Raw genomic sequence first — 15,450 nt, 5'->3', positions numbered from 1 at the left:
AGTTTTGACGCTATCTCCAATGCTGAAAACAACAAGGATGCTTTACTTCAAGAACACTCATCATTCATCATAGATTACATGCTCCACGGAAATCCAGTTGGAGCCAAAACCTGGTGCCATATTTTTATTTCTCTTTTTCCATTTCAAAAGAAAAAGCTGTAGTTAATTCTAATTTTCCTGCAGGCAGAAGGAAGGGGAACTTTTTATGTATGTGAAAGAATGCCCCCCCCCAGCCACCTGAGGACGGTTCCTCCCAGGAACACCTGTTTGCTCCAATTGAAGCCTGTCCAAATTGAGTCCTGGGGATCAGGAGCTTGCTCTTCAAATGTCCCACCATTCTACAATATTTATTCCCCACCTGTCTGATGGCCGTGATAGCTTGGGAATGCTCCAGCCAGGGAAAGCTGTTTCTTGGCCCTGACATGGCAGAGCTAACAGCAGCTAATGTTCACCCAGAATCTGGTCTGAATCTAGTTGCCCCAGAGTTTAAAAATGCCTCTTTTTTTTTTTCTTCCTCCTTTTCACAGTCTACCAGGCTTAGCAAAAGTTCTTTAGGAGAAGGAGGTAAATAATTTCTCATCTTCATACCAACATGTTGCAAAACCAAGTTATAGCTTTCATTTTTTATCTCTTAAATCTGATTTTTGGGTTTTCCACTCCTAGTCATATTAAATAGGTGCCCAATACTAACAGTGAAGATTAGTAAATTATTTTCTCCAGTAAGAGAACTATTAAAATCCAAAAGGTAAAATGTAATAAAGACGCTCTTAAGCACATAATTTAACATGTAATTCAGGGAAAGAAAAAGATGCCCACATCAAACTCCAATTACAATAGTGAAATAATTTTTATTTAAAAAATTCTAGCCATGAGAAAACTGTACATTTGAAAAGCTAATATAAAGCCTTATAAAATAAGAGACCTTTTATCTCCTCCACATCCATGAGCTTGAAAATACTTTATCAATGCAATTTCAAGGCACATAAAAACCTCAGTGAATAAATAAAATGTTCTTTTTTTCTTTTTACAGAAGCTTTAAAAATTATCCATATAAATAGTTTGGCCTTGAACAAACAGATTAAAAGACCTAACGGGCTATGGTTTCAGATCATGTATACAGAATAGAAAATGAAAGCTTTTCTTTATTGGCTGGGCAAGTTTTCTACTAACTAAATTTCTATAAGCCCATTCGATGAGAGAAGTTTAATTGGAATATATGAAAAAATTCAGTGTTTTAAAGTGATAGACTTTATCTTTTTTATCAAATAATATGCCACAATAAAATAGTCAATGTATTCTGCCAATATTCTTTGATCTGTTTGTGAAATGGTCAACATGCAGTATAGTTTCAAAGGTCATAAAATTTTAAAAATATGTTATTTTAGTCAAGTGCATGAAAATTCTCAGTATCTTTCTAAAACTAGGGCACAAAATGTGAAGAGGTTTCTCATGATTGTTTAGAAATGAGATTATTTAGGTGATTTCAAGCTCGTCACATTTGCTTGAAGAAAATCTTAAACTCCATGACAATTAAAGAAAAATTCTCAACAGGTGCAGTTAACACCTGTTGCTGGCTAATTTCCTAGGTGCCTTCAATATGGTGGTGGCCAAACAGATCTTTCTAACACCACCAACCCCCAACATTCTAATTCTGTTGCGGGGAGTTACAACCTTGAAGCTGCCATAGAAAGGGAAACGGCAAACCCCACACGTGGGTTGAGAACTGGGCAGGGACTTTTAGGCCCGGATACCTGCCACCTCCTCTATAAAGTCTCCCTAAGCACAGGCCCCTGGGATTTCTCCTTCCTACCCTCATGCCCTGCATTTATCTCCCACTTATGTACAACACAAGTTACTATGTATTGTTTCTTAAAGATATTGAAACACCTGGCAGTAGAGTTCCGAGTTTGTTGAATCTCCAATCCTAACACATTGCCTTTACAGAATAAACATTAAATATTTGCTTTTGAAGATGTTGCTATTGCTGTTACTGCTAAGAACATGGCTTCTATGGCTAAAACCAGGATACTGGGCCAAGTTCTGTCCCATCTGGGTGGAATGACCTTGGGCAAGACTCAGCTACGGCAGGTCTTGATGATCTATAACGTAAGGGTAATAGCGGCAACACCAATCCAGAGTTCTTTTTAAGATGACATTAAATGAAACAATGTACGTGAATGGGCCTTACAAATCCCAAGATCCTATATAAATTTTAATTTGCTGTGACTGTCTTTCAGGATATATATATATATGTTTTAAATTTATTTATTTGACAGAGAGATCACAAGTAGGCAAAGAGACAGGCAGAGAGAGAGAGGAGGAAGCAGGCACCCTGCTGAGCAGGGAGCCCTGATTCGGGGCTCGATCCCAGGACCCTGGGACCATGACCTGAGCCGAAGGCAGAGGCTTTAACCCACTGAGCCACCCAGGCGTCCCCAGGATATGTTTTTGATACATGATCTGATTTCCCTGGGGAAGATACCTTGCAAAGTTTTTGTTAAATTTTGCAGAAACTTCAAAATAAGTGTTTCTTGTAGGTCAACACATTGCAAATACGCGCGAATAGCAAAGTAATTAAGTGGCGTTTAGTAAGGGAATCGTAAGCAGTTCTAAAATCATGTCCCATTTCTCAATTCTTTGGAGTTGGTTGTGGGTTTTCGAAAATTTTGTGGAAAATCTCAGAAAGATACATATGCACACACATCTAAACATTTTCAGAAAATTCTAGTGGTTCAGAGACTCTGGGAAGCCCACTTCAGGATAGGGGCAACTGCTCTGGGGCCCTGATTCAGACACCTTTAACTGTTTTTGGTAATTAAAAAGCTGAGCTTTTTCTTCTTCATACATAAAATCATTAAGGTATCAAAAGTGGAAAGCACAGTCTCTTTTTTTCCTAGGTAAACCATAATTTTGTAGGAGATTAGAGTGTTGTTCTTTTCATCAGTTCTAAGCCTCCTCAAAACTCTTTGCAAATTTTTGGTAAAATTTATCATTCTCTCACTTTCTCCACTGATATTCATACTTAAGTTCCAAGGTTCTCTACATAACTTTGCAAAGAAGTCACTAGTTTTTTAAATAGGGCACTGACATTTAAAAAAAAAAAAAAAAAGATGATGTTCCCTCTCATTTCAGTTCTATCTTGTCCAGAAACGTTAGAGACGATTTAAAATAAAGAATAAAAACAACCTCAGTTAATACCAGCAAAGGTGGCCAACTTTGGGAGTTTAAGAAATATTTTAATTATATTTTCAGATATTGAATATATTTCTTCACAGTGTTTTTTGTTTTCCTTTTCTCCCCCCTTGAAAGCAAAGAATTCTTTCTTAATACCTAGATGACAAAACTCTCAAGATGTACACAGTTGTTTCTTATTATGGCTTCCCTGGAAAACATTTCTGGGAAAGCACAATTCCCAGCCACTTACTTTGTTTACAACAGACAAAACTGCTTGTGTGGTATAAATAGGAGTCTGTCCTTAAATGCTGCTGAAAAATAAAATGCAACTATGAAAAGGAGCCATTTCCTGCCTCAAAGGTGGCTTAAAAAAATTCTTAGCTACTTTAGGAACAGCACCAAAGCATAAATAATAATTATCAATCACCACACAATAAAAGACTAATTTTACCAAAAGAAAAAAAAAAAGAAAGAGAGAGAGAAAAAAAAAAAAAAAGAGGCGGGGGAGGGAGGGGGAGAGAGAGAGAGAGAGAGAGAGAGAACAACAAGCTACATATTATTCCAGAGATGCCCGCAGAATTGTCAGCATTGGAAGGTTTTCTTATCCTGCAAGATTATGAAACCCCTTTTTGTCCTCCTGCATTTGTGATGTATATCTATAACTCGTTCTTGTTTGTGCAGATAAGCCTTGCCTTGTCTCCCTAACTGCACTTTCAAAAGAAGACTCACAGTTGTTTGACTTTTGATCTGGGTAGCAGCTAGCTCGACCACCTGCACTGTGCCTGAGCTGTTAACTGAGCTTGCTTTGTCCCATCTTACAACACAGCGAGCCTTTTAAAACTGACGTGTGAATACACTAATTTACAATGTGAGCGTTCAAACAAGAAAATATGGTGGTGGTAGTGGTGGCGGCGGCGGTGGCCGCAGCAGAAGGGGGAGGCTTGTGAAGAGAGAAGCCCTGACGCTTGCTTTATGAAGTTGAGATATTGTTCACCGCCTCTGGCATTTAATGAAACAGATGGCCGAAGGTCTCCCTCAGCTTACAATGGAGCAGACAGCGGTGTGATGGTGTGGGGGCCTGGAATTGTAAAATGTTGTTTGGTGATGGTATATGTTAATAAATAGCCATTGACAAGGGGGGCCGAGGGCTCCATTACTTGTTTATAAGGAAGGCCTAGGGCTCCTTGCTTCGAGTTAACAGCTCAAGGCTGCGTTCAAAGAAGGCATTGATGGTGAAGGTGAAGTGCAGCCCTCATATTCCACATCGCACTAAAGAATGGCATGTATCCTGGGGAAGAAAGGAAAAAATCATAAAAAGAGAAGGAATTCAAGAATTAGGTCAAATTGTGGCTCACAACCAAGGAAAATATAAGATGCTTTTCTATTGTGATTAAATAATGGACAGGAATATTCTGTTATTGTGACGTTCCTTATTTTTTCCTCTTTCAATGAGCATGTTTACATTGTTGCCAAAGTCCAATAGATAAAAACCTGCAGGGTTTCAACTAAATTATACCCACATGAACCTACACGGCAACTGTGAAACTATTCTTGGTCATTCTCCCAAGGATTATTCACTGATCAGGCCTATGCCAGGGTAACGTGACCCTGGTCTAAATGTGACGAGGTTCCTGACAGCGAGGAGCTTCTAGTCCAGACCTGAGAACCCTGAGCAGAACCAGATACACAGACATACCTCATTCCCTTCCAGGAGGGGATGTGCCTGGGAGCTGTCACCATCTCCCCAAAACCATTCTTTCTAGGGACCGTCTTAGTGGCGTGAAAGGCTCTGCTTGACCTCAACGAAAGGTTACTTTCACCCTATAAAACTGAATTCTCTGATTGTGTTTCTGCTTTGCTTTCAGATAGGACATTCTCCACCTGTCTGGATATCTGTACATGAGTCCGTCCAAAGTCTATGCTTTGGTGGTAGTAGAGGGATTCCCTGGTCCTGTCTGACTCTTACACTGGGATTTCCTCCCCTGTTTGTTTCAGCGGGTTGCACAATGTGGTGGGGAGCTGTATAAAATCCTCTGAGGGATGAGGTGGGGACAACAAAGGTCTAGAAGAAATTTATGACGGGTAAGCATATTACAACAACAGACACAAGGAGAAGCAGGAGATATTCATGCCTTGTAGGAGTTACAAACTACTGTGAAAAATCAGGGCCAAGACAGATCATTTCTAGCTGAGAAACTGATAAAGCTTTGACAGACAGAGTGGTATTCCAGGTGAGATGCAGAGTACAGATAAAAGTTTATCTAGAACATTCTGAAGATACTGTCTGTTGTTTTTGCCTACAGTATCTAATCCCCTTTCCAGTAAAAGCTCCTGGATTTTTCTTAGGAAACTATGCTTTGTCTAATCTCAGGCTGAATGTCCATCCCCTGTATGAGGTTCCAGGTCTAAAATGACCAATCATGGATTAATGGGATTTTTACCCAACCAGAGCCAAACCAGAACCAGTAAAACTCTATGCTATGACTTCTACTGGAACTACTGGGGGAAAAATGGTTATGTTCAGTGGGTGTCCAGAGAACTGGCAAAAACTGCCTCCACAAGGAGAAACCCACATGCAAATGAGCCGGGTTGGGAGACAGAGAAACCGAGACCCTGTCCGGATGCTGCTGTTAGAACACCACTGTGTTGGCAGTTGCTTCCACCCTAGAACTACCTATTTACACGCAGCAATAGATTTCCTTTTTGTGGCTTACAGCTAGTTCGATCTGGTTTCTGTCACTTTCATCCAGAAGATTCCTGACTATAATAGGCGAGAGAAGGAGGATATTCAGGAGGAAGTAACAGAGGAAACAGAGGTGGAGGACTCGTAAAGGACTCGGGCTAGCTTCAGAGATGGGAGGTAGTGGACTTCAGTAGGGCCATGGGTCCATCCAACTTGGGAGTAGGAGCAAAGGAAGGTGGAATGTTCACTGAAAGACCTTAGTGTTTAGATTAGGGAGGATGTGTGTCAGCAAGCAGCGGGGAACCACCGGAGGACACGGGGCTAGTTTTGCACTCTGCAAGGTAAACTGGCCGACAGCATTTAGAAGAACCTTAGAGGAGAAGAGGCGCTGAGACCGACCAAGAGGCTCCCCTCTCTCAACAGTCCAAAGACAGGGGTGAACTGTCATCTGGGAACTGTCACCCGAGTTTGGAGGAACCGTCTGCTCTGGGCAGTATTCTGAGCACTCTGAGGCAGTCCAAGCAGCACTGCTGAGGCAGGGTCACAAAGTGGGGATGGAGGGTGGTGGCACCAGTACTGAAACAGGCTTATTTTTATTTTTATTGTTACTGATTTTTTCATTTTATAAAAATAACTGGGAAAATCTGGCAGTGGAAAAAAAGAATTTAAACAGATCCATTTGAAATTCATCAACCTAAAATAACTATTAATTAACATTTTGATTTCTGTCTTTACCCCCAGGCCTTTTTTTTTTAAAGCAATGATAATAATCAACCTTTTAGTATTTATTGAAACTATGCTATGTAACAGACACTGTTGTGTGTACTTTACATGTATTGACTCACATGACCCTCATAACAATTGGCAAGATAGGGACTACTGTCTTCCCTGTTTTATAGATGGGAAAACTGAGGTACAGAGACTTGGTTACCTGCCAAAATAGCTAGAAAGTGGCAGAGCCGGGGGGGCTCTTATTCTCAGAGGCATATGCCTCTTGACGCATAGGCAGGAATTTCATTTTGAATAATTAAACAAAACTGGGATTGCTTTTTCCAGTGAGAAAAAGGCCCCAGTGCCATAAGGTTAGATATAAAAATAAATTTCCTCACAATGAAACTTGCAGAATACTGGAGGTAAGGGAGATTCTAGATTCTCTTTGCACAATATGGTCAAAAATAAATCTTAAAGAACTTAAAGACACACCCCCTTGGACACCACTGGTGCACAACAGCTTCTGTTCTACAAAGACCAGACCAAGGGCCTTCAGCCCCATCTTAGCTAGTGGGACTGGTCAGGCTTATTCACTGCTTTCTAGAACTGTCTGCTCATCCGGAAAGGTTGCCTGACTATCTGTGAGGCACAGGAGGAAAAAACACGTTGGAAGCAGACCACTTATGTACAGCTGAATGACATCTAATCACAGTTGCTTATTTCTTAAAATGGGAGTAATAATCTCTGTCTTCTAGGGTTGTCATGAAGATGAAATAAAATAATCTGTAATAAATGCTTAGAATAGAGCCTGCCACCTAGGATGTATCAGGGAGTGCCTACATAACAGTGTTTTTGTTAATAAAAGACACAGTGGAGTGAAGAAGAATAGATCTTAAAATTCTGAATTAGCGAGAACAGTAAAATATGGGGAAGGGGGAGAAGGTGGGATGACTAATGCAGGTCTGCCGAGGTTTCTTACCAACTATGTATTTTTCCATTTGTCGTAACAACCGGCTTCTAAGGGAAATGGTTCGCTACCACAATTATTTCACAGAAGAAACAGAATTATAACAAAGATAGCCTATGACAGTAACTATCTGTATAACGAAAACTCATCAGATCATGCTCTTTCCATTTCAGCTTTAGTGCAAATTGGCTCTTGGAACCTTCTGGTGCAACGCATTCAAAAGAGTGAGTCAAGTTCTCATCCTAATGCTGTGCCTTTCTGTGTATGTGACAATGGAGGGTTTACTTTACTAAGCATAGGTATTCTCATCTGGAAAATGGCGATATGATGCTTCCACCACAGGGTTCTTAAAGACTGAATTGGATAGTGTGGGCAAAGTATGGTTAGGGTCAGACAGAGGCAGCTGGTAGAGTTGTCACTGACGGCTAACTTCAGATGCTGTGTTTAAATGTCTGACACAGGAGCTATGAGACTGGTGTGAAAGGGAAACACATATAAAGAAATCCAATGCCATTACTTAGTTTGGACAAAGGCAATGAGTCAAGTGGATGGTAATGAACTTACCTAAAAAGGACCAAGATTATTTTTTTAAAAATTCTCTTTGTAGCATTCCTCTAATCTCAGATCCTGAATCTGCTAAGTCTAAAGAATCTGCAGCAAATTCAATCATTTTATTCTTTTTTTTAAAAAGATTTTATTTCTTTATTTGTCATAGAGAGAGGGCATGGGGGAGTATGCAAGCAAGGGGAGGGGGAGGAGAAACAGGCTCCCCACTGAGCAGGGAGCCTGATGAGGGACTCCATCCCAGGACTCTGGGTTCATGACCTGAGCCAAAGGTAGATGCTTTACCAACTGAGCCACCCAGGCTCCCAATCATTTTATTCTTGAATGAATACACACTTGATTAAAAGTTGAAGAATATTTTGGAGGTTAGGATTTTGCTATATTAATTTAAGGTCAGAGTTCATGTTCAACACTTGCAAAAACAGGCCAAAAAAGAGGAATAATGGATAAACAGAGAAAAGCAGCAAAGCAAGAAAAGAGAAAATGTAAATGTTAAGAGACTGCAAAGGAAGACATACTTTTCAGTGCAAAAAAATTGAGTAAATTCTCAAGGACATCCTTCTTACGAGTCCTGGAAACTCTCTACTGTTGAATTTTTAGATATTGTAATAAGAAAAATTAAAATACAACAAAATGTTTCCTGAGCAAAAGTGAGTGGGGCAAGAACATGAATTTTCAAAGAAGATTAAAAAAACAAAACAAAACACTGAGTTGTAGCATATTTCTTTAAGAATAAATTTGTTTACTAAAAAAATGTGTATTTCCAATGCTTACACTGGTCTTGTATTACTATTTCTGGTACACTTACCCTTACGAATCATTTTGACAGTACATTAAAATTTTCCAGATGTTTTACCTGTCATTCTACCAAAGCAACAAAACCATGTTTAAAAGGTAAAATGTGATAGCAATGATAGGTGGCAATTATTCCCCAGACTGACTCAGAGGTAGCTCTTATAAGAATACAAGTATTAAATAAGAATGTATGAATAGTGCTGGCTAGGCCCCAGCTGACTTTAATACTATCTGGCTTGTTTATCTTACAGATGGGTTACAAAAGGCTGCTCACCAGCTCCCTGCTTAAACAAGTTATTACGTGCTCGCTGGAAGGATAAACAAGAATTTGCTTTTTGAAGGAAACATTCTGATTTTTTTTAATTAGAAAAAATTTAACACGGCAGGGCACATAAAGGTCCTGTGTGGGAGAGAGTAAATTATTTGATATTAAGGTAATCCTACAGAAAAAGATGTTTAAAAAAATACGACATATGCTGTTTCTTTTTGTAAGCCCTTTGCCAGCACATAACATGCAGTCGATGAGCCAACATAAATTTTGTAATGTGTCCTCCAAATTTACATCATAGGAGATCTCAAATCATAACTATTATACTTGCAAGAAATCGTTCAGCTACGTTTAGAAACAAATATATGATTACTGATCAATTATTCACTCTTCAGAGGTAAAGGGAAAATAAAAGAATCACGAGCTCTTTTGTTTTCTGACTGAAAATCTTGCAAAGTTTTATCTTTATTTTCCCTGACCGCCAGCTCTGTTTGCTCTAATAAGACTTCCCAGTCAGCTGTACAGGAAATAATAAACACACAAACACGCACAGACACGCAAATGCACGAAAGGCAACATGTGAGCCGCTCAGCACTGTTTGTGACGCTTTAAGACAAGCAGTTTTAATAATCACATTTTGTGAGAGTCAATGAAAAATTCATTTCTTTGGCCCCAGTCACCACATGAATGGCCATTTGTTTCGTGACCATTTTCATTATTATCTGAATAGCACTTTATTCCAAACTCTGTCTACAGAGTCAGGAAATGAGCGGTTTGTCCCTAGCTAGTTCTCCATCTTCTGTCAAGACAGAAGAAAAATTACTTTCCAGGAAATCACCAATATCTGTGTTCTGATGTCAAGTTTCACTGTTATAATTTCGAATGGACCAATTTTCTCCTTTGCTTTCTTCCTCTTGGTAATACAGCGTAGTTACGTGAAGAATAATTTATTTATTTTGGTTGAATCAGTGGCTGTGGCTACCTCATTAAACTAGATGGGTCTCAATACTTTTTGCATGCTTAGCTCCTTTCAAAATTTTGTTTATGATTTGATAAATCATCTCCTGCACCTCTAAACTTTTGAATCGTATTGGTTTTACAGCTATTTGAATGATATTTTCTGTTGGTTGTTTTCTTAGCATCCTTTTTAATGACCAGTAAGCATTCACTGGAGTTGCAGAATCTTCAAGACCTTCCTTGAGAATTAATTCTAGGAATTCCCCGAGGACTTTTTTCTTTTCTTTCCCTTTAATTTTTTTAGAGAGAGCCCACAAGTGGGGGAGGGGCAGAGAGTGAGGGAGAAAGAGAATCTTTTTTTTTTTTTTTTTAAAGATTTATTTTATTTATTTATTTGACAGACAGAGATCAGAAGTTGGCGAGAGGCAGGCAGAGAGAGAGGAGGAAGCAGGCTTCCCACAGAGCAGAGAGCCCGATGCGGGGCTTGATCCCAGGACCCTGGGATCATGACCCGAGTTGAAGGCAGCGGCTTAATCCACTGAGCCACCCAGGCGCCCCGAGAAAGAGAATCTTAAGCAGGTTCCACACCTGGCATGGTGCCTGACTCGGGGCTCGATCTGAATGACCCTGAGATCATGGCCTGAGCTGAAATCAAGAGTTGGAAGCTTAGCTGACTGAGCCACCCAGGTGCCTCTCCCTCAGTACTTCCCAAGTCAATATTCTCTGGCAGAGTGAAGGCAAGGATTAAAATGGTCTCATTTGTGGATTTCCTAAGGCTTTGTACACAGGCATTAAATAATTACCAAGGAAGTGAATAAGCAGAAAAAATAAAAGAAGGAAGGAAGGAGGAGGGGAGGAAGAAAAAAAGGAAATAAATATATATATATATTTTTTATCTCATGTGATGGTAATAAAAAGAAAAAAGTAAAACGCATGAATGGTGGTGGCTGCCACTACTCATTTTTACTTCCCTATCTGCTTTTTGGTCAGTCTTACAGATAATATATAGACCTTGGCACTGATAGGCCATTAGTTTCACCTGTCTTCCCAAAAGACTAAAGAAACAAATAAAATGATCCAAATGAGGGGCCACGGCATGACATTTCCCTTCAATACACAAAATTTAAAATGATCTAAACTTAAAATAAAAATAATCAGCAGTCTTTCTTTTAAATAGATTAAGTCTACGGGTTAGTATATTATAGAATTTTCCCAGTTATATAGAATCTGTCATACGAGAATCAAGAACCTTACGTTGTATGGAGGTAAACGCCTATACCGCACAAAGAGGACGTTAATTTCTTTTACACGTGTGAAGGTGACAGACGGGCATGTGGTTTGATATCATACCTTTACTTAAATCAGAAGCATCTACTGACACGCAATGTAGCTACGCGGTTTCGGAAAGAGAATGTGATCTCTGTCTCGGAAAGAAAGTCTCCCTGGCGCTGGAAGGGAGTGCCGCGTGGATGGGAGGGATGTAACAGAGGAAGCAAAATCAGAACATTCAGTTAAAGACTTTGGTACACAAAAGCTGGCTCCATTTCTCTAGAGACTGGTTTTCCAGGGAATAATAAAAACAATGAAGTGAAGAAGTTGATAAAATATTTTTACCTCTTCCCAAGTCCAAACTTAATTGTCGACCACGTAGGATAGTAATTAGAAACGGAAGAGAACCACCACCTGCATTTGGTTCCCCAGAGACTAAGACTCTTCATCAGTGATGAAGAGTATCTGGATACCTTGGCTGATACCATGATCCCAGCTGAGTGTTATAAAAAAAGAGAGTCACCAATATGCACGGGGTCGGGGGGGGGTGCGGCTAAGGGTTTCCTTGGCTCGCCATAGCAAGGTGAGGTCCACCTGGGGATTTTTATTTCCGTTCATACCCTAGACAGATCCCAAAAGGAGATGCGTCAGTGATCGATTGAGCTGGCCTACAAAGAGGATCCTAAGTAGATTTCGCAGAGTAACTTCCCTCCATAGGCTTATGAAACAGGCGCGTTAGTCTAATTGTCCTACAGAGAGCCCAGTCAAAGGTTGCAGAAGTGTTTGTGCTTCGCCCTCTCTAAATGACTTGCAAATTTATTCAAACACAATATGAGGAGATGCTTTATTTGTTGAAATAACTGTCTGCAGTGTCTTGCACAAAAGGGTGAGGTACATCAAGCAGAAACATGGACAGAAATACATTGGTTTAGAAACTCATAAATCCTTATTTGAATCTGCCAACCTGAAAGCCACATAGAGCCTGAATAAACTATTTTTCCTAAATGCTACATCTGATTAAGCCGTACCCTTAAATGACAGCTGAACTTTAACATTAATATGATATTATTTAAATAACCGCATGATTTTTTTTTACACTAAAAATGATGAATGATTTCTGGACAGCTCAATTGACATAAAGCAAGAGGACTCTTTAATGAGATTTGACAAAATGGAGACATATGCAGAATATTCGTTACAGCTCACATCGCAGGGGCCCTCCCAGGGAAGCAATAGAGGACTTTTTTCCTTTTTTTTCTTTTTTATTGTCTATAGGCACTGAAGCATTCCTTTCAATTGCCACTTCTCTGTGGATTTTGAGTTTTTCTGGGTCATTTACATATTACTCTTAAGCAGAGAATCTGGTGGCTTATGGTTCTGAATCAGGACTGTGCCTGCAGGAAAAGCGGGGATGTGGGGGAGTTAGGTCCGTGTTGGTTGAAGTGTCCTGGGAACTTCAGGCTCGCTACTGATCAGCCTGATGGAGACCAAGCCACCACACCTTTGATTGGTTCTTGTGCGCCCATCGCGAACACCGCAAACACACTTCTAGCAAATTACTACATACAGATGCGTGATCAGAGACGACTTTGCTTACTCTAAAACAGTTGTCCCCATAGTATCAATGCCAAAGGATTTCTCTTTTTAAAACTCCAACGAAGGCATCCTAGAGGCGATTCTCACCATTCCTCATTCACATTTCCAGCTATAGTCCCAAAATGAAGGTTATGCTAAATGATAATCTTATTTGGTAGATTCCAAATGTAAGAAAATGCCATGTGGAATATATATATATATGCACGTAAAAAATGGCTCTAATTATCAGAACAGTGAAAACACTTTCACTTCCCCCTGAAAAATACACAATACGGAATATTACCTACTCATTCATTGATTTTCACACTCTCCCCAATATTTTCCATCAGTCAAAGGTTAGTGACAGATATAAAATATTAACATTTGTTTGCTCACACATGGGAATTCAGATTATCCAGATAATTTCTAAATTTTAAAAAGCATCTTTAAATATATGTAAAATCAAAAGAGTTCCCCCAAATAGCATCTCTGAAAGAAATGAAAACAAGGCAACAGAGAGAAAACACAGCTAATACTGAGTGTGCTCCTGATACCGGCAGGCCCACATTCCTTCTAGGAGAAGGAGGCTATCGACATAGAAAATAAAATCAGTGTGCTCCTGCCATGGGGACTTCCTCAGGCTATGAAAAAATACTTCATGTCTAACCCTAATTTTTTCCATAGCTTGAGGTAACCCCCCCTAGCTCAATCCTTCTCTCTAATCTAAGTTACTCAGTATGTGTTCCTGTCCAAACAAGAGTTAGTATCAGGGCTCTGTCATTTCAAAAGGGTCTTGACACAGGGTACTAAGAGCAGAGGCTCGCATGGCTGGAAAATGCCCCATTGCAACTAAAAGAAAAACATCATTTCAAAAAAAGGGAGAGAGAGGAAGATAGGTCCCTACCTTGTTCTTACCTTCGCAACATCCCCGTCAGAACCCTGGAGCTTTTCCCCAAGTTAGCATCTGTTTCCCGAAGCTAGGAGCAGAAAAGTAGCATTACAACAAAATAAAACAAGATGTCATGCAGTTGGATCACTCTGAAAAGTGTACTGAGAAGCAGTAAAATTTTTTTCATGGATGAAAATCCAATTAGCAATAAATACTTAAGTAGACTAAAATACATCTTGATAGCTATAAAATCTTTGAAAAATTCTTAGATTTAGAAAACTACATGTGATAGGTAATGCCAGGAGCATTAAACTGGATACCTGAACTGGCTATAAAAGCAAATACCTCGCAGCCTGACAAAGTTGAATATACATCTCGTAATTAAAATTCAATTTTGAAGGTGTGAAGTCCTAGAAATATGAACCGAAAGGAAATAAACTGAAGGAGGAGGAGACATCATTATCTTCACAGCTTTCACTCTGAAAGATTTGACATACTCCAAAATCTCCCTCATGACCTTCTCAGTTATAGAGCTAAATAAAATATCTACCTGGGGGCACTGGGATGAGGAAAGAAAGAGTCAGCTTATTCTTTCTCGATTCCACGCTCTTTTTTTTCTTGTCCCCATCTCCGACATCCCTCATATACCGTTGCCATTTTTATACACTTATATTTATGTCCTTGCTACTGTGTATGCATGTGCTGAAGGCCTTTTGTTTTATGTCTTCTTGTTTACTGAATTTATGAAGAAAACTGTATCACTTCTACTTACTCGTTCACGTGCACGCTGTATCTTTTCTCTGTCATGACTGAGGTTTTCCAACATCTCCTGGCCAATTTGCTCTGTGGAAAAGGAAATATGAGTGAGGAAAGGTGACTTTGGGTGTAGCCTCCAGGAGTACCACCAATGGCAGTGGGTGCAGAGTTCATGTTCAACAAGTGTAGGTTACGCATCGGGCACGCGTCTCATATACTTGGAAAATGTTTAAGAAGTACTGGAGATGTTTACCTATGTATCTTAGGTATGATTTAACTGGGATTTACAGTTCAGTCTCTAGAACATGACCAGCAAGGCAGTGATGATGGAGACATGATAGGACTTGCCCAAGGCCACCTCGGCCTATTTCTTATCCACCAAGATGGAGAGCACAGGCCTTCCTATTATCTTATCATCATGGAATCTAGTCTCTGGGTCTGTGGGTTACAACTAACGTTAATGAGTCTACTCGACCTCCCCCACTTTATTACTGCATTGCTTTGCATATGCAAGCGAAACTCTAGTTAGAACAATTTTGACTTTAAAGTACTCGTCCTACATACATAGTCCTTGAACTCTCAACTCCTGTGCCTTATTGCCAGTGGAATTCTCTCTGGGATTGGAACAAGGGATCCCCTAGTGTGTTCTCAGCCGCCGTGGATATCTGAGTTGGGACACTTGAGGCTCACTTCACACTCGGTTGAGGAGAGCTCAAGCTGCAGACAGAACTTCCATTTATACAGGAATAGGCAGGTTAGAACAGTCATTAAAAAGCACATGCTGAGTTCTGACAAGGTTTTCCTCTGCCGTGATCATCCCACTTGGCTGGCACGGATCGGCT

At 39.9% G+C, this 15,450-nt stretch overlaps 1 protein-coding gene across 6 annotated transcripts in view; it reads right to left on the bottom strand.

Annotated features, from left to right (window-relative positions):
- The window catches only part of VTI1A (vesicle transport through interaction with t-SNAREs 1A), a 355,306-nt gene that overhangs the window by 134,314 nt on the left and 205,542 nt on the right, over positions 1–15,450 (bottom strand). For 5 of the 6 annotated variants that reach the window (XM_044240515.1, XM_044240519.1, XM_044240517.1 and 2 more), the window contains 2 exons: positions 14,625–14,695; positions 13,879–13,940 (listed from right to left, as the gene is read on the bottom strand). In XM_044240515.1, coding sequence (XP_044096450.1) covers positions 13,879–13,940; positions 14,625–14,695 — 133 coding nt within the window. Of the gene's footprint in view, positions 1–13,874; positions 13,941–14,624; positions 14,696–15,450 lie in introns of those variants that run through there. The other variant, XM_044240522.1, reaches the window with a different exon arrangement.

This window comes from Neovison vison, chromosome 2, assembly GCF_020171115.1.
Source record: "Neovison vison isolate M4711 chromosome 2, ASM_NN_V1, whole genome shotgun sequence".
Classification (NCBI taxonomy): Eukaryota; Metazoa; Chordata; class Mammalia; order Carnivora; family Mustelidae; genus Neogale; species Neogale vison.
The sequence above is the reverse complement of the archived record's forward strand: the minus strand, read 5'-3'. Positions and strand labels throughout refer to the sequence as shown.